The sequence below is a fragment of the Schistocerca cancellata genome, chromosome 9 (genome assembly GCF_023864275.1).
Source record: "Schistocerca cancellata isolate TAMUIC-IGC-003103 chromosome 9, iqSchCanc2.1, whole genome shotgun sequence".
Taxonomy (NCBI): Eukaryota; Metazoa; Arthropoda; class Insecta; order Orthoptera; family Acrididae; genus Schistocerca; species Schistocerca cancellata.
This window is the reverse complement of record NC_064634.1, coordinates 477743199-477767991: the sequence shown is the minus strand read 5'-3', so window position 1 is coordinate 477767991 and position 24793 is coordinate 477743199. Positions and strand designations below refer to the sequence as shown.

Genomic DNA, 24793 nt, shown 5'->3' with positions numbered 1-24793 from the left:
GGGGGGGCTTAGAGCATCATTTACCTATGTAGATTCTAGAAGAATTTAATGTTACCGTATTTACTCGAATCTAAGCCGCACTCGAATCTAAGCCGCACCTGAAAAATGAGACTCAAAATAAAGGAAAAAAATATTTCCCAAATCTAAGCCGCACCTGAAATTTGAGACTCGAAATTCAAGGGAAGAGAAAAGTTTTAGGCCGCACCTCCAAATCGAAAAAAAGTTGGTCCATTGTAATATGAGACACAATTTATGTCGAATGAAAGACGATACAGCTACAGTAGTTTGGTTCGAGTCGTAAGCTTAGCAGTTTACCAGGTAGCCATTGCTATGCGCCAGGCGCTCCGTCCGTATTTATACGGGTACCCTTCCTTTTTCACGTGCTTCGTCTGGTTTGAATCGATTGCTTATTTTGCTTTGATCTGATAAGTGCCGTTTTCTTTGTTATAGGTGTTTACGTCACTCTAAGCTGAAAATGCATTACTATACTGTGTCATGCATTGTTTGTCGCATTCTGATAGTGCGTATTTACGGCCTGTCGCCGCTCGCCGCATGACTTGCTTTATGCGCGCTACCGCCGCTTAAAAAAATAAAAAAAAAAGAGGAATCGTCTCATTAGCGAAACAATGGCAAGAGACTGCTATTTGTTGTTACTTACACTGCTGCTTTATTTGATAACCAACAAGAACCAAATAATAGACTGTGTATGATAGAACATGTTCTGAACGAGAGTTAGGCGCAAATTTTTCTCCGTTTGAAAATCTTTGCGGCCACTTATTTAGTACATCAAATTCTGCACAGAAATTAGTCATCTTACATTTAAAATCGAGTCAGTTGCCGTGCTTCATTTCTGACTATATCACTATTAGGCATAAGAATAATACGAATATAAACATGACACAATACGTATATTCTTCCGCGTTTGCTGTTGTTTCACTCTAGTTTCGTAGTTTATTAGGCATGCAGGATTTAAATGAGATAGCAGCAAACACAAAAGAATACATGGCAAAATGTTTATTTTTGTATTATTCTTATGATGAAGAGAATACTGCATGTGATTCACATTTCATCAGGTTCCTATTAGCAACCATCTCTTCTCACAGGTAGGAAAAAACTCGGAACGTAGAGTTGGCCATATTGACAAACATCCCTAACAGTCTTGCCAGTCGGATTTTCGTAGTACATTGAATTTCTGCTACATTCAAAGATGAACAATACGGAATTTGTATTTACTTCGTTGGATAATGTAAGAAAATGCAGTGGCCGAAACAAGGGGCGGAGAAAAAAAGTTTTGGCGCCAGTATTTATCTTTGTGCCCACAAAGCATGCTTGTGTAGCGCTACATATATTCGACGGCAGAAGTTAGATGTGGCGGCACCTACCAACATTTTTCAGAACCTCCACTTGCTTTGCACTCGATTCTAAGCCGCAGGCGGTTTTTTGGATTACAAAAACTGGAAAAAAAGTGCGGCTTAGATTCAAGTAAATACGGTAAATACACTGCTAGCCCTGGCACCACGCAGATTCTTTACAACATGCATTGAGGCATTTAAACAATCATTCTTCCCACACTCCATATGTGAAGGGAATGGGAAAAACCCCAAAACTGGTAAAATACCCTTCACAGTGATCTGCAGAGTACAGATGTTGATGTAGATGTAGATAACTAAGGTGATGTCATAACAGTTACCATGTTAAAAATATGTTGAAAACAGATCTCTTAGTTGGGAGTGACAGTCTTGCCACAGTATTGATGGGCTGTAGCAAGCAGACGTTTTCACAGGTGTAGGTGTATGAATTTTCAAGATGACAATTACTGTGTGAAAGTGGGAACACTGATGCTGCAATATATTTCAGTGCAGCTCATTAGCATCGTTGCTTATGTATGGAAGCCAAATAATCAAATAAGGCACAAAGTATCATTTATTACATCCAACCTCAACTACAATTTCATACATTAAATGGAACCATGGACCTGCAACCCTGAAGAAAAGTACAGACGACCAAGATAAGTTTATTCACAAGAGTTGTGAATTTTGCTGTCTGTAGTAGAGGAGGTTCTTGTTACCACCATTTCAAACATAGATAAATCTCATTAGATTACTGAATAAATTAATTAACTGAACAATATGAGAGCAATGTTATCCACATACTTCAAAGATAAATGAGCTACTCATGCTACCAAGCAAGCTGCAGCAGTGTTATATTTACATATTCTCAGGAGTGTAATCATGTGCACACCACAGAAATCTCCACTTACCTGCTTAGCAACTGCTGATTTCATGGGCCTGCGCAGAAGAGCAAGTGTCTCTCACAGTGGAATCACAGAGTGTGTTGCTGGCTCGAGTGCTGTGCTGACCTGTTCAAAGCCACTCTCTGCAATCTACAGTGCTACACACCATGCATATATTAGGCAACAAATAATATACATGTGCAAACAGGGTCTAAGGTGCAGTAGAAATATAAATAAGAAACAAAAAAAGCAAATCATAATTAAAACACAGCTAACATTCTGTACACAAATTCCAAATTTTGTTTCTGAGACAAGATTCAGTTTCTTATCTGCCAATGAATATTCTGATCCAGTCCATAATTTATATTTGTGCATGGATAAGGTTTGCCTATTACAATTTACAGGATAGAAAAGAGATGTAAAGTTGTAACTTTTACTATAAACACATGTAAGGGTAATGACTGGGAACAAAAATTGTAAGAGAGTATTCGTAGTAAAAAAGAAAAACTCTGAAGAAGGAAGTAAATACGGGGTAGAAGTGCACTTTGATAAGACTGTACCTTGTGTCATTGTAATCAGGGCAGCTCGGCTCTGACTGTATACAATTTGTGTGGGGTCGAGCTGCCTCAGCAGAGAAACGCTTCGAGTGAGAAATTACCTACAATGCAGACAATGTCTCCTTATTAAAACTGTAATCAGTAAGAAATTTTGTGAACCATTAAGTTGGTTTCCAAAGCAAATATTACAACAAATTTTACTGATAATCTCATGTGACAGTTACTTAAAATGTTATTTATCATTATAATCACATATTGTCTGATGAACTGTGTTATTTTTCTCTGTGTATCAATTGCTAAACTGTACCTTTTTAAAAATTTTTTTTTTTACAAAAAACATTATCCTCTGAGATACAAATGGCCAGTATTCTGGAATGAGGGATAAGATATTAACACAGTAACCCAATGATGTCTTGTAAATATCCCCCACCCTTCCTCCACTTCAGTACTTTTGCTTCTGGAGAATTTTCAAAACATGCACAGTCACAAATGCATCAATCCCAAACAGCTAAATATACAGCCAACATTATGATAAAAAAATATTTTTCATAAGCAGTTACTGAAAACTGTTTATATACATTTGCCATAAAAATCACACAAGCCAAGCTATGACACTGGATCTACCGTGCTTCAGATCAAAAGCAAACACATCAATATGCAACACACATAGATTTCATGCTTTTGGCCAATATAAACTGCATATCAGAAAAATGCATCTCTGTAAAATAATTTCCATGCAGTTCGTATTTGTAAAACAACTTGATGATTACTGGCATAACTAAATGTTTTGATCCTGATATTGATAGTAAAATGTGAAACTTTTCATAGAAACACTGTAAAGTATCCAAAACAGCCACATCAGCCAAATTCAGTCTTAAGCTTTCATAACTGAGACACTTTACATCAACATATAAGGAGAGAGAGAATGCAAACTGCAAGAAACTGAAAATTAAATAAACAGTTAAAAAAATCAGACAATGACAACTAAGAATCCATATTAAAGGCACCTGCACAAGTAGCACTAAATAATTTAAAGCAACCAATTCTATATTTTACAACTGTTGGCACCTCTCTCTTTTAATATTTCTTGTCATCATTCCCGATGGACTCTGAGGTCATAAAACTCTCAACTTCTACAAACAAGTGAAGCTATGGGTTGGAACATCAACAATATTAGGAAAATGATAGATTGCTACTCACCATAAATAAAACCCCCTGAGCTGCTTAATGGAAGGACTAATACACATTACAGCTTCTGTGATATGACTGGCAGCTCCAATCGGTATGAGTTTCAGATGGAGCTGTCAGTGGTAGTGGTCATGTGTACATGAGATACATTTGTTTGTGTGAATGTGTGTATGTGTTTTTCTTTGTTAAAGAATGGTTTGGATAAAAGCTATAATGTCTAAAAATATTTTCATTGTGCCTGTCTGCAACTCATTCTGTATGGTGAAGAACAGTCTATACTTTTCCTAATATTGTCAAGATATCTGTAACATTTTAGCATCAAAAATTCTTATTCTTATGTGTGGTTGCTTTCGTGAATACAATGTTGTCATTGATTTCTGTACCATATGCACTTGGGTTTTGTTTTGTTTTATATCATAGCATTTACAATGCAGTATCAGGTTATTCATACTTTTTCTGCACAATATATTCGATACATTTTACTCTTCTTCAATCATTCATGAAAAAGAAGAAGCGACCAAGAGACTATTTACAATCAGACGGCAGCATAATGGAAATATGTATTACATACCCAAATGTGAATCAATGATTTTCTTTCTTTCTAGCACCTAATATTTTGATTTCCTGAAGAATATGTACCAATGTAAGTAACTGCCTATAGACATTAAAAAGGGATAAATTATTTTTGTCTATTGACAATACAGAGAACATTAAATAAATAGTGCTACAAGTCTGCAAATAAGTATGGAAACTTGCATTATGAGAAGAAGTTTCAAAACAAACTGATGAAACAGATGAAAAAGGCAACACACAAAATTTTTGGTTGCAGTAGTGACATACCTTATTGAGAGCATCAAGCACGTTATCAGGCATGTGGTCCTGTATCATGACTGGTGAGATGAGGACCTCATCAAAGTCAGTCGTGTTCGCCCACACGGCCTGGTAGACAGGCTCGTGCTTGTTCAGCACCTGCCTGTGTGCATTTGGAACAGTTGTCATGTTAGTAACCACTGTGAAAATGTGCCTCAACAATTTAAGAACATTACACATATATGTTAAAACATTCTTCAATAGAGAATGATACAATTACCAAAGATTAAAGTTGTATTTGGAATATTTGCGGGTGTTCAGATCAATTACACATGACATGGAACCAACACATTGCTAAAACTACAGTGAAAGCTCTCTGTACTGGCCCCGTCAGGCCAATTTGGACTGCCAATTCTGTCATTTGGATGTGATGTGGAGGGCCATGGGGTCAGTATGATATACCACTCTCCTGAATGTGACACACTGACAAGGCAGTCCAAAAGCCTTGGTTTGATATTTTTTCCCCCTAAAATTATCTCCTACTTTCAGATGTGTATATTAGAATTTTGTATAATTTTACTTTCTGTTTTCTCAATGACCATTTTTCTGGTATATGAGGTCTGTTCAAAAAATTCCAGAATTTTGTCCACAAAATCTTTCTGTGCTTACCTTTTACTTACTGTGCATAGTCTCCTATGAAACACTCTCCTCCACAATTGATACACTACTCCTAATGCCATTTCAACTTCCAGAACCAGTCTTGGTGCACCACTTGCTGGATCATATGAAGTGCTGTCTGCGGATTTTCATTTATTTTGTCTATTGTTGCAAAAATCTTCGTCCTTTCAACAGGGTTTTAACTTTGTAAATAAAAGAAAAGTCTGCTGGGACCAGATCTGGAGAGTATGGAGGATGAGGCAGCACAGCAATTTCGTTTTTTGTGCAATAGTCATGCGCCAGCAGGGATGAATGTGTGGGTGCATTATTGTGATGTGATAGCCATGAATTGTCTCGCCACATTTCAGGCAGTTTCCTTCTCACATTTTCTAGCAGGTGTCACAACCTGATAGCACCATTTATTGACAGTCTGTCCCTGTGGCATGAATTTCATTGATGTTCATGACGTGAGCATTCTCAGTAGACGTTGAAGGGCATCCTGAACGAGGGTCACCTTTAACTTCCATATGGTCATTTTTAAACCATGTGAAACATTTGTAACACTGAGTCTGGCTTATGTACTCATCACTGTAGTCTTTCTGCATCATTTGGTGTGCGTCTGTAAAAAATTTTTTGAGTTTTACGCAAAATTTGATGCAAACGCTTTGCTCCTGTAACTCTGCAATCTCTAAATTTGCAAACTGTGCAACACAATGTTCTACTCAATACAGCACTGCACATTAGCTAACACACATACAACAATGAAACTTCTGGCTGTCACACAGGAGTGTGCAGGGATGCCAACCACATTTCGCTCCAACACACCATTGACGCGTAATTACGAATGTTCCGGATGTTTTTGAACAGACCTTGTAGTGTAGTGTAACTGGTAAATTGAGCAGTAATGGTATTTTGTATAGTACAAAGACTTATCCAAGGATTTTAGCATTTTCATACGCAAATGCCAATACTTTTATGCCTTAATAGTGTATAAGGCAAATAACAAAAATCAGACTTAGTGCATAATATGTAAGCTTAATATCCATACACGTTTACTTTTTCCCCAATTTTTTGAAACATAGTTCATTCTTCTCTTGCAAAACTCTTTAACTAGCTGCCTCCAGAATAAAATGGGGACTATGAATCTACAGACATGACATTTATTTTGTAAAAATTGGACCTTGAGTAATTCATTAAATTTGTTTTGGTAATATGGAATACGCTGCCATCAGTAAAGTAAATCTTCTTACCTACATAGGCATTGTGTTCCTTTTGTAAGAATACATACACCATTATTGATACAAAATTTTTTAAATGCCACAACAGTGTCTGATTGCAAATATTTGTTTGTTCAATTACCAATTTTAGTTATTACAATCATCTTCAATTTGTTCTGCCTTCATGAAATTCACAGACTAAGCAAATAAAATATAATAGTTAACGACATCAACACTTAGAATAAAATCGTGACGACGAGGTAAACACTCAACACCAGGGGCAGTGGGATGCGATGAGATCATAGATACTTTATATAAAACTAAATTGGATACATTTGAAATGTACATGAAGAAGGAGGTAGAGTTTTAACATGCGAATAAAATCACAAAAATTAAATGCAGAATAAACCTATTTGAAAAATCATATAAAATTTGCTTGATTTTCCTAAGAGTTTACTTCCAGTCTGCCTCTGTAAGTGTAGAGCTGATGACATTTCAGTTGAAAGTAATAGTATCAACAGCAATTGAGACATATTACAAAGTAAATTAATAAGAGATAGTACTGATCTCCTATTGTGCACAAAACAGATTGGAACACTGTTATAGAAACAATGAAGAAAGCATGCCAGGTTCAAAAGAATGCAAAACCCTCAAGATTGTCAAAGTTTTATGGAAGCTCCAAATGTAGCAAAAACTTAAATGCGAGATGCTTTTAATATTTTCCACGATGAAACTCTGTCTCAAAATACGGCAAAAAATTGAAACATATATAAAATACATACATCAGTGGCAAGACACAATCAGTACCTTCACTGCACAATAGTCATAGTGATGTTACCAATGACAGTGCCATTAAAGTAGAGTTACTAAACACAGTATTCCAAAATTCCTTCACCAAAGAAGATGAAGTAAACATTCTAGGATTCAAGAACAGCTGCAAACATGAGTAACTTACAAGCAGATATCCTCTGTGTAGCAAAGCAGCTTAAATCACTATGTAAAGAAAAGGCTTCCTGTTCAGATTATATACCAGTCTGGTTTCTTTCAGAGTATGCCAATACAACAGCTCTGTACTTAGCAATCATATACAATTACTTGCTCATCAAAACATCTATACCTAAGACAGGAAAGTTGCACAAGTCAAACCAGTACCCATAAAGGAAGTAGGGGCAATGTACTGAATTACAGACACATATCACTAATATCAATTTGCAGTAAGATTTTGGAACATATACTGTGTTCCAACATTTAGAATTACCTCAAAGAAAACAATTTACTTACAAACAGCCAAAACTGATTTAGAAAATACCATTGTTGTGAAACACAACTAGCTCTTTATGCTCATGAAGTAATGAGTGTTATCAATAGGGGATGTCAAAATGATTTCAGATTTTTAGATTTTCATAAGGCTTTTCACACTATTCCTCACAAGTGACTTTTAACCAAACTCTGTGACTATATAGTATCATCAGTTGCAATAGGATTTAGACAAGAAATGTGTATGGGGCAAAAAGTGGCAATTGATTCTAAATAATGAAAAGGGTGACGTGATCCACATTAGTACTAAAAGGAATCCACTAAATTTCAGTTACATCATATATCACACAACTCTAAAGGCTGCAAATACAACTGAATGGTCATGGATTACAATTAAGAATAACTTCCACTGGAATAATCACACAGATAATCTTGGGAGAAAGAAAAAAAGACTACAATTCACTGGCAGAACAATTAGAAAATGCAACAAGTCTATCAAAGAGAGTTCTTACACTACTCTTGTCCACCCTCTTCTGGAGTACTGCTGTGTGGTGTTAGTTCTGCATCAGCTAGGATTGACAAAGGTCATTGAGAAAGTTCAAAGAAGGGAAGCCCATTTTATATTATTTTGAAGTAGGAGATGCAGTGCCTTGGATATGATATTTGAACTGAGTCAACAATCATTAAAACAAACGCATTTTTCATTGCGGCAGGCTCTTCTTATGAAATTTCAATCATCAACTTTTTCCTCAGTGTGTGAGAATATATTGTTGGTGTCCAACTACATAGGGAGAAATGATCAACATAATAAAATAAAAGACATCAGAGCTCATACAGTAAGATTTAAGTGTTTGCTTTTTCTGCTCATTGTTAGAGAGTAGAACAACAGAGGAATAGCTTGAAGGTGGTTTGATGAACCCTCTTCCAGTCACTTAATTGTGAATCACAGAGAAAGCATGTAGATGTACATGAAATTGTAAAAGGTTGATGCAAGTAAGTGTCTGTGAAATATGCAGTACAATAAAGTTAATTGACAGCAGCCTGTCAAAAGATAAAAAAAGGGTCACAGTTATCAATAGCCATACCAAGAATGGTCATAAAGAGTGAGCAGTGCGGGGCCAAGACATAATGCAAATGGACACAACTGGAAATACCATTAATGAAAGCTCTAAACCTTAAACAAAAGTATTATAATTATGTTTCATTTAAAATCATAAAAGCTATTTCTAGTGTTGTGTGTGATGTATACAGTGCACAATGAAGCAAATTGAAAGCAGCATATCAAAACATAAAAGAAAGGCTGGAGCTACCAAAAATTTGCCAAATCCAAGACAAGGAAACATGGGCAGCATAGGTAGGGGGGAAACAGAGCTCAAACAGTATATAAGACCTACAACAACCTGTCATATAATGCAAAATAGATGTTGGGTGCAAATTCATTAAGCAGTTTAGAAGAATGGTGTTTCTTGCTCCCATAAATCTCTATTTCTTCCAAAAGTTTCAATAGACATCCCTAATGTACAGTGTGTACAACATGCATATACAACATGCATATACAACATGCATATAGTAAACTATGATAATGATAGTATGCTTGTGCACAGTCATGTACTTCGCAAATGCAATTGTGTTTGTTGATGTGTGTGTTGCTTGAAACTAATGTTAAAATTTGTGCCCATCTGTCCAAGACAAAAATCTCACTATCACTGTGTAGTAAACAACAGATGCCTAAATTAAAAAAATTATTATGTTTGTCACCTCTCTCATGTCTAAGATAGATTTTTAGAATGTTATTTATTTGAAAACCACATCTGACAGTTGTGTTCTTTAATTGCTTCTCTAACTGCTCAGAAATTTGTCCATATTATGTCACCTGGACAAATGTCTTCTTACTGTGTACTGTTCACCATGGTCCTGGGTGTTTGTATTGCTCATTTTTTATTTTATTGGATGGACATCTGAGCAAGCTTTCCATGTGCCCATTTGCCATGGCTATTTGTTTTATTATACTGAGTTGGCTATCTGTTTTAGTATATTAAATTGCTTACATATTTCTTGATTATGTAAAGGCAGATGGGTAAATCATGGCAATAAAGAAGAATCACTTGTACAACAATTGGGCCTTCCTGGCTAGTCGCATGGTCTAACATGCTGCTTACCAAGTGGGAAGGCATGTTGGGGACTGCCACGAATCCGCCCAGCAGATTAGTGTCAAGGTATGGTGTGACAGCCAGCCTGTGGATGGTTTTTAAGGCAGTTTTCCAACTGCCTCAGTGAATGCGGACTGATTCCCCGTATTCCACCTCAGTTACACTATGCTGGCGATTGTTGCGCAAATACTGTCTCCATGTACACTTACACTATACTTACTCTGCCACGTAAATGTTTGGGGTTGCACTTGTCTAGTATGAGATGTTGCTGGGGGGGGGGGGGGGGGGGGGGAATCCACCTCGGTTTGGTGTGGGGCAGCGGTGGGGTGGGTGGACTGCTGTGGCCTGTTGGGAGGTTGTGAGGTTGTGAACCACTGAGGGCTACGGCGGGTCGAAGCCTCTCCATCATTTCTAGGTCCTGGTTCAATACACACAATACACAATACACCTCAATGGGTGGCAACATTGTTGTCTGCACTTGTAGGTTTTTGGTAAAGACGGAATGTATGCCTATTGTTAGTTGTAAAGATTGTTAAGAACAAAACCACTGTGTAATGAATGACATCAATGTCATTAGTGCTTCCATTTATCATCACTAATATGTCATCTATGTAATGTTTGTAGTGGATGACTTGGTCTTTACAGTCTGGAAATTTATATAAAAAATGGATTCCACGTCATCAATAAAAACCTCAGGTAACATGCCAACCAAGCTATTTCCCATTGCAAGGCCACCCAATGTGGTACAAGGGATCCTTCTTTCCTTTCATTATGCACTAAATTACCTGCCTGCTGATAGATGATCAAGAAATATGAAGAAGAAAAGCAAACTAAATATTTTAAAACAAATAAATGTGGCAAACAGGCACACAGATTGCTTTGTCAGATGCCCAAACAACAAAATAAAGAAAACAAGAGCAATACAAAAGCTTGAGATGACAGAAAACAGCATACAGTAAGAAGAAATTTTTCCAGATGACATAGTATGGGCAAATTACTCAGCAGTTAGAGAAGCAATTAAAGACCACAACTGCCACATGCAGTTTTCATGTAAATAACACTCTAAAATGCAACTTAGACATGAGATAATTGATAAATATAACAAATTTTTGATTTGGGCATCTATTGAAAACAATGCAGTGATTGTGAGAAGTTTGGCATAAATTTTAACATTGGTTTCAAGGTACACACATCTACAAAACAGAATTGTATTTGGAGAGCTCTTGACTGTGTGCAGGCATACTGTTACTAGACTAAAATACGCAGGTTGTACATACTGCACCTAAAAGACATCTGTTGGATTTTTTCAAAGAAATAGAGGTTTTTTGGAACAGGAAATGCCACCCTTCTGAATTTCTTAATGAACAGAATAAATTAGCATCCAATGCCTGTTTGTCATGATAGGCTGTTGTTGGTCTCTCAAAGTGGTGGAGCTCTGTTTCTCCACCAGCCCTGGGCTGCCCATATTTCCTTGTCTGGGATTTGGCAAGTCTACTGTGCTTGCAGCCTTTTTATTATTTTTTGACATGCTGCTTTCAATTCACTTAACTATGCACTGTATGCGTCACAGACAACCACCAGCAACTAGCTTTTGTAATTTCAAATGACATAACATTATAATACCTTTGTTTAAGATTTAGAAATTTCATTAATTGTATTTCTGATTCAGTACATTGCATTATGTCTTTGCCCTGTGCCACCTGTGGTTACTTAGATCCATTATTGGTATGCCCTGTGCCTGTCACTTTTTCGTCTTTTTACATGCTGTTGTCAGTTCACTTCATTGTACTGCGTATTTCACAGACACTAATTTGCAGCTACCTGTTATAATTTAAACTAATATTTATCTTTGTGCCCATGTGAAGACTCAAGCTCATTCTTGAACTGTGTTTTAATATGTTCAATTTAGTTTTATGCAAAATGCCTAGGACCATATTTCTGACTTTGTATATGCTGTTGCAAACTTCATTTAGCAGCCTAAGCACAGTATACCAACTATGAACTGACAGTACAGATAATGAATGTGGCATTTTATCATGATTGTGCTCTATATGACAATGCCACTTATGACTGTATATTTTACTTGCTTACTCTGTGAACTTCATGAAGACAGATTAATCAGGAGATGATCATAATGACTGAAACCAATAACTGATAAAACAAATTCAAATGTTCAAATGGTTCTAAGCACTATGGGACTTAACATCTGATGTCATCAGTCCCCTAGACTTAGAACTACTTAAACCTAACTAACCTAAGGACATAACACACATCCATGCCCAAGGCAGGATTCGAACCTGCGACCGTAGCAGGTGTGCGGTTCCAGACTGAACTGCCTAGAACCGCTCGGCCACAGAAGCCGGTGATTAAACAGGATATTTGTGGTCAGATACTCTTGTGGTACTTGTAACATTTCATCACATTGGATCACTGTCATCTTCATAGTAACTATGTCATCACCAGCAATACTGATGCGGTGGATATAGTTTAGTAAGGCACTGGTAGTGTAGTAGTTGATAAGTAACATAATGTTATTTTTTTTCTTTTTTTTTCTATGCATTTAGTCAGATTCAAGTATAAAATACAGCACCATTTTCTCTGTTAATGTGGTATTAGAAGACAGCCAACAATGCTCTCCAGTAGTCATGTAGTATATGGAAGCAATTCATAATAACTATTCCACATTACTATACTCAGTTCAGCAGTTCATATTTTGATTTTTCCATTGCTCTCTTAACTTTTCATGTTACAAATAGCATTTCACAGTTGATTTCACTTTTCTCCTGTCCTGCTACATTTCTCTTGACTCCAGAATTTGAGTAAAATTATCCTACTTAGTTCATCCTTCAATACCTTCTTCCTCTCATCCTGGGGTCTGTGTGGACTGTCCTTACTTTTTAACCTTCCCCAAACTACACTGCTGTCCTTCCCAGGGAACAAATCAATCATTCCAAAAGCTGGATCAGTGTTGTCATTGTCACTTTTTATTTGTCTGTTGGCAGTGCTGAAGTGTTTATTATGTCAGTTGTATTTTCACATGCATTCTCCTAGAGTTCTGTGTTTCTAATGACTGCTTAAGAGATTTCTCATATTTCCTATGTAACTATGAACATCTTTTATTTTCTGCATGGCATCAAAATGCAGGCATAAAACACTGGATTTTTGCAGTTATTAATTCACTCAATATTTAGTAACCTGTAAACAGTTCACACAGTTTTCTGGTAGTATTGTAGTCTTCATTGAGATACAAATCAAATTATTGTGTGAAAATTACTGATAGATTAAGCCTAGGTGCCAGGCTGGGACACAAACACAGATGTTTGCCTTTCTTTACAGAAAGATACAAAGATACTGAATAGATACTGACAGATTGTAGCTACAAGAGACTCCCGAGAGACAAGCCCAGATCCAGTAAGAGAATCACTCACAAAAGGCACTGGTGATTCCAGTTTGACACTCAGTATGAATTTCTTGGAAAGTCTCACAACAACATAAAATCTGACATAGTATGAATCATTCATTTTAGAAATTCTTCAGTACTTCGGTCCAAATTCTTCAAACTACTTATGACCATTTCATACTGACAGGAGGTTTAATGACTTTGCATTCTGCATGACATATCAGCATAACTTTCCCAACAGAGTGAAATAGTGAATGTACACTATTTGCCTGCTCCCTTTAACAGTGTATATCTGAGTTATTGTTATCTTCCAGTTCTGTATGTCATCTATAAACTTGGATCAAACTAATATATGTTTATATTTTTAAGCTCAAATTCCTTACATATATCTATAAAATGGATGTGTTGATGGATAATGATGACAAAGACTAAAGCCCAAAGGGGGATCCATTTACAGTCATATCCAGAGAAATTAAATAAAGAAATAGGCCTACCTCAGTCTTGGGAATAACATGGGGAGAGGGAACAAGTAGGAAATATACGGGAAACTATCTTGAACATAACTTTGAGTCTATTTTACAATGAATAAGAATGGAAAATGTTCCATTTCCACATATGTTTTGACTATAACTTTGAGTAAACTTTGCAATGCATGTGCTGTGGAAATGTCTTTCTCCCATGTTTATCAGTTCTGTCTTATGCATACTGATCTCCAGGCGACTCAAGAAAAAAAAAGCGGCTCACTATCACTTATAAGGAGGACAAAAGAACAAATGTGCAATATAAACCACTCTGTTGTAGGATTAAAGTTTCTGTACCATCACATACTGTTGCTCCTTGAGGGAGAACAGCTTACCTTAGAAATATTTCAAATAAGGAAGGGCTACTCCTGTGAGAAACAGCAGCTTTCTGTGCACATGCACATTAGTATCTATAACATTGCCAGAACATTGGCCATGTAGAGGTATGCTTTTGAATAGATATCTGCTTAAGGAAGTGACAAAAATAATATTAGCTGAAGAATTAAACAATTTGAGAAGGAAATATATGCACTAGCAGTGCTGATAATATATTCACTGGAAGAAAAAATTATTTTCAATGCTATCTGTTTTCATTCTGAATATATAAATAATGATCTGATTTATCCACTGTCTGTTGTATTTAAATAGGAATTGGTGTCTGTTTCTTGGTGATGTATTATATAAGTTTTACTAGCTCTTAAGTACCTTAATGATCTGTCATGTGAATGTTACTGTAAAACAAATAGTAATCTACATGTACAGTTATGTGCCCCCTCTGCTTTTGCAATATATTATCTTTCTATTTGTACAATCATTACATGTTCTGTATATTATTATTTAACGCATATTTAAAGCAAAAATAGTGAAATTAATGTAACTTTAAATAACATGTATTATATTTTGTTATGTGCTGATTTACCTTACAACAGGATATACCATTTGTGTACTACAGGATTACCTGGACCAATAAAGATCTGTTATTATCTCTTACTATCTATCATATCTCATAATACTTCCCTTAAATTAGTTTGTATTTATTTTTTATGCAATTTGTTATAGGATAATAGGTTTACATTAAAATCTGTTACTTATCAATAATTATTTGAACATTAACTTCATCAACATCGTGCTTTGTTACAATGTTCTTTGTAAGAAGGACTTTCTTTTTACATGTCTAGATATCTCTTATTCTTTGAAAACTATCTTGTAGTGATTTAAATATTGAGCAATAAGTGGTAGATACACAGCATCTTCTTATTATAATAGAGAAAGAAGGAGCAGCTGTTTTTAAAACAAGTGATTTTTCTGTCAGTTACATTATATTCAGTTTAGTGTCTTTGAGGACAAACAAATAGCGATAGTCAGTTGTTGGTACGGTACATGCAATTAGTCTATCAGAGTTGCTTATTTGACTTGTCCCAATTTGCTGAAAAATGGGATCTGTAAAACATTATGAATAAGTGCCCAAGACTACCACTCACTATGTAGAAGCATCCCAGAGTGGTGAATAGAGTTACAAAGTAGAAGCTGTTCTTTTTAAATTAGCTCTCTCTCTCTTTTTCAGATTTCAAATGCTAAACTAGAGTATTCAGTTTCTTGAACACTTGTCACAAGTTTAAGTTGTGCGCTCTGGCTGACACACAATTTTAACTTGTCACAAATGCCAGTTGTAGCATACAGGCTAATGATTAGGGAAAAAAATTAATTTCAGTTATTTGTTTATGAAGCTATTCACTACTAAACACTTCCATTAAAAACTGACTGTCTTTCTATTACAAACTGCCTATCTTTCTGGTTGACTTAAGTCACTCTGTTATCTGAGAGCCAGCCAATATGTTCTATTATTATGCTGAAAGCATTATTTGTAAGCATATCAGTTCATATACAGTCTCCTGGAATGTCAATAGACAGTCTTATGCATAAAAGTCCCCATAATAATGCTCTTTCAATCATCTTTGACTATTTATGATAGTAATGTGGTTTAAAAAGTGGTTATCAGTTTACTTATGTGATACCTCTGTGATAATTCTAGTCTTAACAATAATAATGTAAGGGAGTGGAAACTACCAACAAGCAATTTTTTGTAAAAAAATAACTTCAGTTAAACATAGATGCACAATACAGTTGAACAACTCGTAATGGTACACAGACACAAAGACAAAGAGAGCAGAGTCAAAGATCATAATATCAAAGATGAATTATAGTGTTCTAGTAGTCAATGGTTGCCACACCTCCAATGTGGTACACTTGTTGCCAGAATTATTATCAGATTACATTGGTGAAACAGATAACCACACCCTTCCCTTCTTACCATGTATGATTTACAACAGTACGAACAACTTAGTCCTGAAATTTTCACTGACATCTGCATCTTCTGCTATGGTGTTTGTTATTAGTAAAGATGAGTACTTTTTTCCTTTCCTTAGTTTGAATGTTGAAGGTTAAGTATGAGAGTAAGAAGATGAAATGTAAAATCTGAATAAACTTTACAAACTGAGGTTGCATGTGACTGTACATTTTTATAAGTTAGCAGATGTAATTCCTCTTCTTGGATATGAAGGGGAAAGATTGCAGTATTATGCACATCACAGCTGCTTTCTTTAGCAGTTTCTAGTTGTTAGTCATAACTGAAGGTAATAAAAGTGATGCAACACTCTTTTTTATAGTCAAATTACAGTATATCCATACCCGTATGTTCACTACTTTTCTTATGTATTTCTTCAAGGAAAATAATCTACTCACAATTTCAAAATTGCATTAATTTTAGAAAAACACTACTGTAATGGGAGCAAATGTTCAAATATATTAAAAATGGGAACTTATGAATGGTTGAATTAAGTATTACATGTGTTATGTTTGGTGAATTGAAGCAAATTATTCCAGAGGAGCTTGTTCCTTGTAAAAAATGTTTGGCTATGCTGTTACCACTTACACATAAGAGATATGTATATGGTTTGCTTCAAATTATCACTTTACATGGTCTACAATTAAGCAAGATGAAATCCATGCACTGCTAAATAATGCAACTACTGGTACCAGCTGTACAATTTATAATCATACCTAGTTGTATAAAACAAGAAAATATCTGTCACAAAAGCTGAGCAAATGAAAACTGTTTGCAGGCAATTGTAGTATACTGCTTTACTCTCATTTAATTTACAGGAGCTTTGTAGCATCAGTTAAAGCTGCTGGTTTACTAAATAATCACTTAGCCAAGATCTGAAAAGAAATTTAGGCAATATCCTGAAAAGAAATTATATCTAATATTAGCATAATTGTTTCATACAAAATGAAAACTGCTGATCACTCAATTAAAAGTTAGTTAATGTACACATTCTACTGTGATTCATAAATAAATAGTTACAAGTAACCAACTGTAAATGTAAAAGTTATCTGTTTACACTTCCTGTGCTATCTTGGATCTTAAACCAAACAGACATTGTTACCATTCCTCTCACAGAGGCCTGTGATATATTGGGCTGTCTCTGTTCTTTCAGACATGTCTGAAAGAACAGTCACCATTTTTATCCTGCAGCCACTATGAATCAAGACACAAAGGAATTAATGATGTTAGCTGATAGTGGGCATTTATTTAAATCATTGGAGAAAGCTGAAAATTCATGCTAGACCGGGTTTCAAACCTAGGTCTCCTGCTTGCTTAGCACCCTCCCGTCAGATCCAAAGTTTCAGCTTATCCACAAATTACTGACATAGGGCCACTTGCGCATTATCCTCATTACTCACAGCATTTTGCTGATTCCCATAAGAGTTTGAATGTGGTGTGCACCCACACTAAAATGATCCTTGGCCATCCTTGCCTTAATTATATATATGGTGTCTGTTCATTCAGAGATGTCCAAAAGAACAGATGACATTTTGATTCTACAGCCACTATGAATGAAGACACACAAGAATTAATGACATTAGCTGACAGTGACACCATGTATGTAATTAATGTGAGGACAGCCAATGATCAACGCTGTGCAGATACACGCCATGCTTGAACCCTTATGGGAACTGGCAAAATGTCACAAGTAACTAGGATAATGGGCAAGTGGCACCACAGCAGTAGTGCACGAATATGTTGAGCATTTGTATCTGATGGGAGGCATGCTAGGATAGTCCAGAGGCAGAGGCAGTTGTGATGACCACTGTATATGGATGGCATGGGCATCAGTGCATTTGCCTAGTAAGCAGGAGATACAGCTTCAAATCCAAGTCCAGCACAAATATTTAATTTTCCCCATTGATTTCAATCAGTGCCTACTGGTTGGTAGTGTCATTAATTACTTTGTGTCTTGACACCTGTAATAGTTAAACATTTAAAGTCTTACTCCAGTTATTAAAATTGAAACATATGTACAAGCTAATTACTGAAATTCAATACAATGTTTTCTAACTAGAGAAATCTAAACATAAAATGATTCATGTTATGCAGGTTTTTGTTTTCACAGGAGAATGAAAACTGTCTTGATCTATGGCCTTGCACCAACACATTGTAGCAATTAATTTCATCTTAAGAATTACATTAACAATGATGTTACTGCTCCACATATCATTCCTAGTTGCAGCATGCTTACATATACAAGTGAAAAGTGAAAAATTGTAGAGGAATATCAAGGACTTTCTAAAGTGAACAACATCAAATGGATGTAGGTTGCAGTAGCTATGCAGAAATGGAGATGTAGACTAGCACACAGTGAGATGCATCAAAATGTTCTTCACACTGATATCAGCAACAACAACTATTTCCATTTCCTATTACATTTATTTTATCTTTTTTTTTATTGGGTATGTATTTTGCTGATCCATACAGCAGTTACTCAAGATGGATGTTTAAATTTTACACATATGAAGAATATTTTCAGCATTGTAGAATATTCTAAAAATGGGTACAACATATCCCCAAATATTAAGGAAAGACAGGTTTGATGACCATGCTGGTCAGGAGTGTAGGTGAATGTCTTGGAAACCATGTAAGATATGGTGTTCATATATAATGTTGTGCTAGAAGAATACATATCTCTAATGCTTTAGGAATAGTAAGAGACAAGACTGGTTGATGGGCTGTACATATCATGTCATGTTCAGTGTTCATTGAACAGACACAGAGATGTGTCACTGTAGGTTGGTCTCATATATTGCTGCCTGACAATCCAGTGGGTGCTGCTCACCTGTTCAGTAACATGCTACCAAACAAACAGAAATGACACTAATCTGGAATCTGTTGTCATCACTTAAAGACACTACAGCTGAATAGTCTGTTACAGCATCAGTGTGGGTTGTTTGCTGATCCGATGAGGAGGTATAACAGGAAATCTGACCAATGATACACTTGCTTGCATCATTTCTTTAAGAAAAATGCTCTTGTGACCCACGTTTGAATGTAAGATGCAATACTGATTATAATTTGCCTGGCAGCCACAATGAGATTAGCAATCACTGCTTGTGAAATGTATTGGTCCTGGAATGAATATGTGTAGTGTTGCTTTTCAGAACCATGATGACAAATACGTCCACTTTTCTTGGACTACCAACCCCAACAATGACACACAGATAATACTTTATGTTCAATGTTCCAGGTAGTCTTTCAGAATGACCATTCATCTTCTTGCATATGTATAATACAATGTCACTGAAATTTAGTTAATTGTATAATTTAAAATGGTTAAGAACTTCCTAATATGTCTTCAATAATTACTAACACAGTATGTTGTGCAAAACAACATGCCACTCTTTCATTAAGTCAGTTACAGCTCCAGTGGACTGAAGGGAGTCTATGGATTGCACTCCGTCTTCAGGCCACAAGCAGCCCACTGGGACCATCCGACCGCCGTGTCATCCTCAGATAAGGATGCAGTTAGGAGGGGCGTGTGGTCAGCACACCGCTCTCCCGGTCGTTATGATGGTTTTCTTTGACTGGAGCTGCTACTATTCGTCTGAGTAGCTCCTCAATTGACATCACGAGGCTGAGTGCACCCCGAAAAATGGCAACAGCGCAGGGCGGCCTGGATGGTCACCCATCCAAGTGCCGGCCACGCCCAACAGCACTTAACTTAGGTGATCTGACGGGAACCGGTGTATCCACTGCCGCAAGGCCGTTGTCAGTCTATGGATTGGCCTTCTTAAATTTTATTCACAGCTTTTGTGAGTCAGTTTGATAATGAAGTATTATACAAATCTAAAAAATACTAAAAAGAGTTGCCTCTGAAGCTCAGAATATTTCCAGGCACCATAAAGAACAAAACATTTCCGTAACTTACAAATCCACTGGTAGCTGAGCATGTGGCATATAAGTCCTGTTATCACAACAACCCTGATTCAGTTCTTGTTAGTAGCAACTTTCTGCTTTTAAGGGAATCATATTGCTCAGGTTGGAAAATCCTGTTAATGTTTTTCTCTATGTTTATAAATTAAATTTGCACTTTAAACTCTGCATTAAGCAAAACACATTATTTAAACAGACATGTTTCAACAACAATACAGGAGCAATAGAAATCATAGAACAAAATCTCTCATCCCACAGCAACCTCACCACAGACGCAATAAAAGAAATAACAGATATGCTCAGACTGACAACTGAACAAAACTACTTTCAGTTTGAGAAAGAATATTATCTACAAAGTGATTGACTGCCCATGGGATTCCCAATATCAGGAACACTAGCAAACATTTTCATTTGTCATCTAGAAAATCAGATATTTGAAAAGATAACCACTAATTAAAGTTTTCAAATCATATATTGGTACAGATACGTGGATGACATTATTTGTCTGGTAGATGAGCCAAATGAAGAAATAGATGAACTCCGTTTGGAAATAAACAAAGCTCATCAGAACATAAAATTCACACTTGAAAAAGAAAATCAAATAAAGTTTTTTGACATTAGAATAAAAAAGAAAATGGCAAACTTACATTTAACATCTTTCGAAAACCAACAGCCACAGACACAATAATACATTCTGCATCCAACCACCCCCACAGCCAGAAATTTGCAGCACTAAGACACATGTTACATAGATTAAACAGAATCCCACTCAACAAGAGAAACTATGAACAAGAATTGAGTACAATCATACAAATAGCTAGGAACAACGAGCATGACACACATGTGGTACACAGTCTCAATCAAAATATAAAAACACAAATACAAAACAAACACAACATTTCCAGAATAAAAGAGAACTCACAAGCTGAAAACTTACAAACACACTCAATAAACACACAATGACAACACCACACAGAAAAGAACCAGATGGTACATCATGACCTACAAACATAAACTAACACACAGAGTTGCAAACATCCTAAAGAGACAGGGCTTCAAAATAGCATTTAAGCCTGGGCAAACCCTCAAATCACACCTAAGACAGCCAGCTACCAATCCTACAACCCCCCCCCCCCCCCCACACACACACACACAAAAAAACAAAGATGATGAGACTTACCAAACAAAAGCACTGGCAGGTCAATAGACACACAAACAAACACAAACATACACACAAAATTCTAGCTTTCGCAACCAACGGCTGTCATCTTTGTTTTTAGATATATTTTTCCCACGTGGAATGTTCCCCTCTATTATATATATAGAAACAAAGATGATGTGACTACCAAATAAAAGCACAGGCAGGTCGATAGACACACAAACACAAACATTCACACAAAATTCAAGCTTTCGCAACCAACGGTTGCTTCATCAGGAAAGAGGGAAGGAGAGGGAAAGATGAAAGGATGTGGGTTTTAAGGGAGAGGGTAAGGAGTCATTCCAATCGCGGAAGTGGAAAGACTTACCTTAGGGGGAAAGAAGGACAGGTATATACTCGCGCGCACACACACCCATATCCAACCGCACATACACGTACACAAGCAGACATTTTTGTATTATATATATATATATATATATATATATATATATTTAAAAAGAAAGATGATGAGACTTACCAAACAAAAGCGCTGGCAGGTCGATAGACACACAAACAAACACAAACAAACACAAACATACACACAAAATCTAACTTTCGCAACCAACGGTTGCCTCGTCAGGAAAGAGGGAAGGAGAAGGAAAGACAAAAGGATATGGGTTTTAAGGGAGAGGGTAAGGAGTCATTCCAATCCCGGGAGCGGAAAGACTTACCTTAGGGGGAAAAAAGGACAGGTATACACTCGCACACACACACATATCCATCCATACATACAAGACACAAGCAGACAGTAATGTAAAGGCCTTTACAAATGTCTGCTTGTGTCTGTGTATGTGTGGATGGATATGTGTGTGTGTGCAAGTGTATACCTGTCCTTTTTTCCCCCTAAGGTAAGTCTTTCCGCTCCCGGGATTGGAATGACTCCTTACCTTCTCCCTTAAAACCCATATCCTTTTGTCTTTCCTTCTCCTTCCCTCTTTCCTGACGAGGCAACCGTTGGTTGCGAAAGCTAGAATTTTGTGTGTATGTTTGTGTTTGTTTGTGTGTCTATTGACCTGCCAGCGCTTTTGTTTGGTAAGTCTCATCATCTTTCTTTTTAAATATATTTTTCCCACGTGGAATGTTTCCCTCTATTATATATATATATCACACAAATGAATACACGAACAGATCACAGATACTTCAATAATTACACTCGAAAGTTTGGCAATAACATTCGGTCTTTGGCAAAAACATTTGACAGTTGGCAACAGAAACCAAAACATTGCATTGAAACAAGTGTTCAGTTCATAGTGCTGTGGAATGTGGGGAAAAAACTGCAAATTGGCATTCATAAGAAGAAGAACAACACCAAAAATGCAACAGGAGCATAATATGTAAGAAATTGTCCACGCAACCTCTAAGTACAGTTCAAAACATTACTACTTAATAGGAAATACCAACCACCAGAACTGTTTATAACCTATAGGAACAGTGACAAAAATGTAAATTAAATAGCAAACATATGTACATATTCCAGGCCACTGATGATGCCTTACAGAAAATAAAGACGAAATGCGTATGGCACTACAATTGTTTTTTTTTCAGTTGCTTTCATACAGTCCATAAGTAAAGTTTATCAGTATACCATAATGTTACACGCAACTGAGTAAGACAGGACTACAAAAGTTGAAGATGTTTCAACACATTTGTGTCATCTTCTGTGGGTCTCAGATTATTTGTGAATTTATGCTACTTGTGAAAATGGCTTGTTTTTATGACTTTTTTGTCATTTTGACAGAATGACATGTTTTTTGCCCAGTTGTGCATATCTGGATGAAAAAGATGATATGCTACCAAAATGATAAAAAGCTATAAATCAAGCAATTTTCAGAAGTAGAGTAATTTCATAAATAAATTGAGGCCCACAGAAAATGAAACATAGGTGTCAAAACATGCCTGGGTAAATAGAAAAAGAAATACATTGTGTTTTGCATTAGGCAGAGTTTAAAAACACACATTCTACTTTTACTTTTATTTAAATTATGTATTTATTATCAAATAAAACAGTTATTTAGAAATGGTGAATCACAATTTTTAATAAAAATAACATTTTTAAATTTTTAATTACTAATCAAACACAAATAAATTAAAATTTGAGACAGACATGTGAAATGCAAGAAAATATATACACAGATTAGTGAAAACATTATGGTCATCTGCTTAATAACTAGCTTGTCCATCTTTGGAATGAAATACATCACTAATTTTGCATACCAGGGATCTACCAGTTTGTGGTAGGGTTGTGGAGGTATGTGGCATTATATTTCTACACACAGGTCATGTAATTCACGTAAATAATGATCTGCTGATTTGCAAATGGGTTCCGTAGAATTTACATCAAGCAAATTTGGTCACTGAGACATCAACATGAGTTCACTGTAATGCTCCTCAAACCACTGTATGACTGTTCTGGCTCTGAGACATGGACGATTATACTGCTGAAAGATGACATCACTGTTGGGGAAGATGACAAGCATGAAGCGATCCAGGTGGGTCACAGCTACCAGCATTCCATCCATTACTGCCACAGGTCCCATGCAAACACAGGAGAACATCCCCACAGCATAATACTGCTCCCAACATCCTGCATCCGTGGTGCGCTGCACAATTCGATCCGCCATTCACTTCTATGATGTCATTTGTGGAGACGACCATTGATCTAGTGTAGCAAAGCTGTGATTTGCCTGAAGAGCTGACACATTTCTGTTAATTGATGGTTGAATTCTGATGTTTCTGTACCCACTACTATCGTAACTGATGATGTCGTTGGGTCAACACATAAACATGTAAGGGTGGTCTGCTGTTGAACTCCGTCATCAACAATGTACAATGAACGGTGTGCTCTGAAACACTTGTGTGGGCACAAGCATTGTGCTCTTTCAGCAGAGATGCCACAGATCACCACCTATCATACTTTACAGAGCAGACAAGCTGACAAAACCCACATTCAATGAAGAGTCACAGACGTCCAACCATTTAGTGCCTAGTGGTAGTTTCACTGTCGTTCTACCTCTTTCCGTAGATGCTCATGACAATAACACACGAATATTTGACCAGCTTCACCGTTTTTGAGATACTTGTTCACAGTCTCAGCATAATAATAACTTGCCCTTTGTCAAAGTCACTTCTCAATAAATTTCCACATTTTCAGCCCATATCTTTGCTAGGGTGATCCCTGTCCATGCCTGTTCCACTGCATTTTTGTAACAAATTTTTATGTATTGTGAATACTGACATTTTAATGACATTAGTAATAAAAAATTAAAAAAAGGTGGTATTCCATATTTGTTAATTAATATTGCTGGTTGATAATAAATATAGAATTTAAATAAAAGTA

The 24793-nt window shown here is 36.3% G+C and overlaps 1 protein-coding gene across 1 annotated transcript in view; it reads right to left on the bottom strand.

The window, feature by feature from the left end:
* LOC126101507 (diacylglycerol lipase-alpha) overlaps positions 1-24793 on the bottom strand; it is a 477330-nt gene that overhangs the window by 129506 nt on the left and 323031 nt on the right. The window contains exon 15 of the mRNA XM_049912151.1: positions 4819-4951. Coding sequence (XP_049768108.1) covers positions 4819-4951 — 133 coding nt within the window. The remainder of the gene's footprint in view (positions 1-4818; positions 4952-24793) is intronic.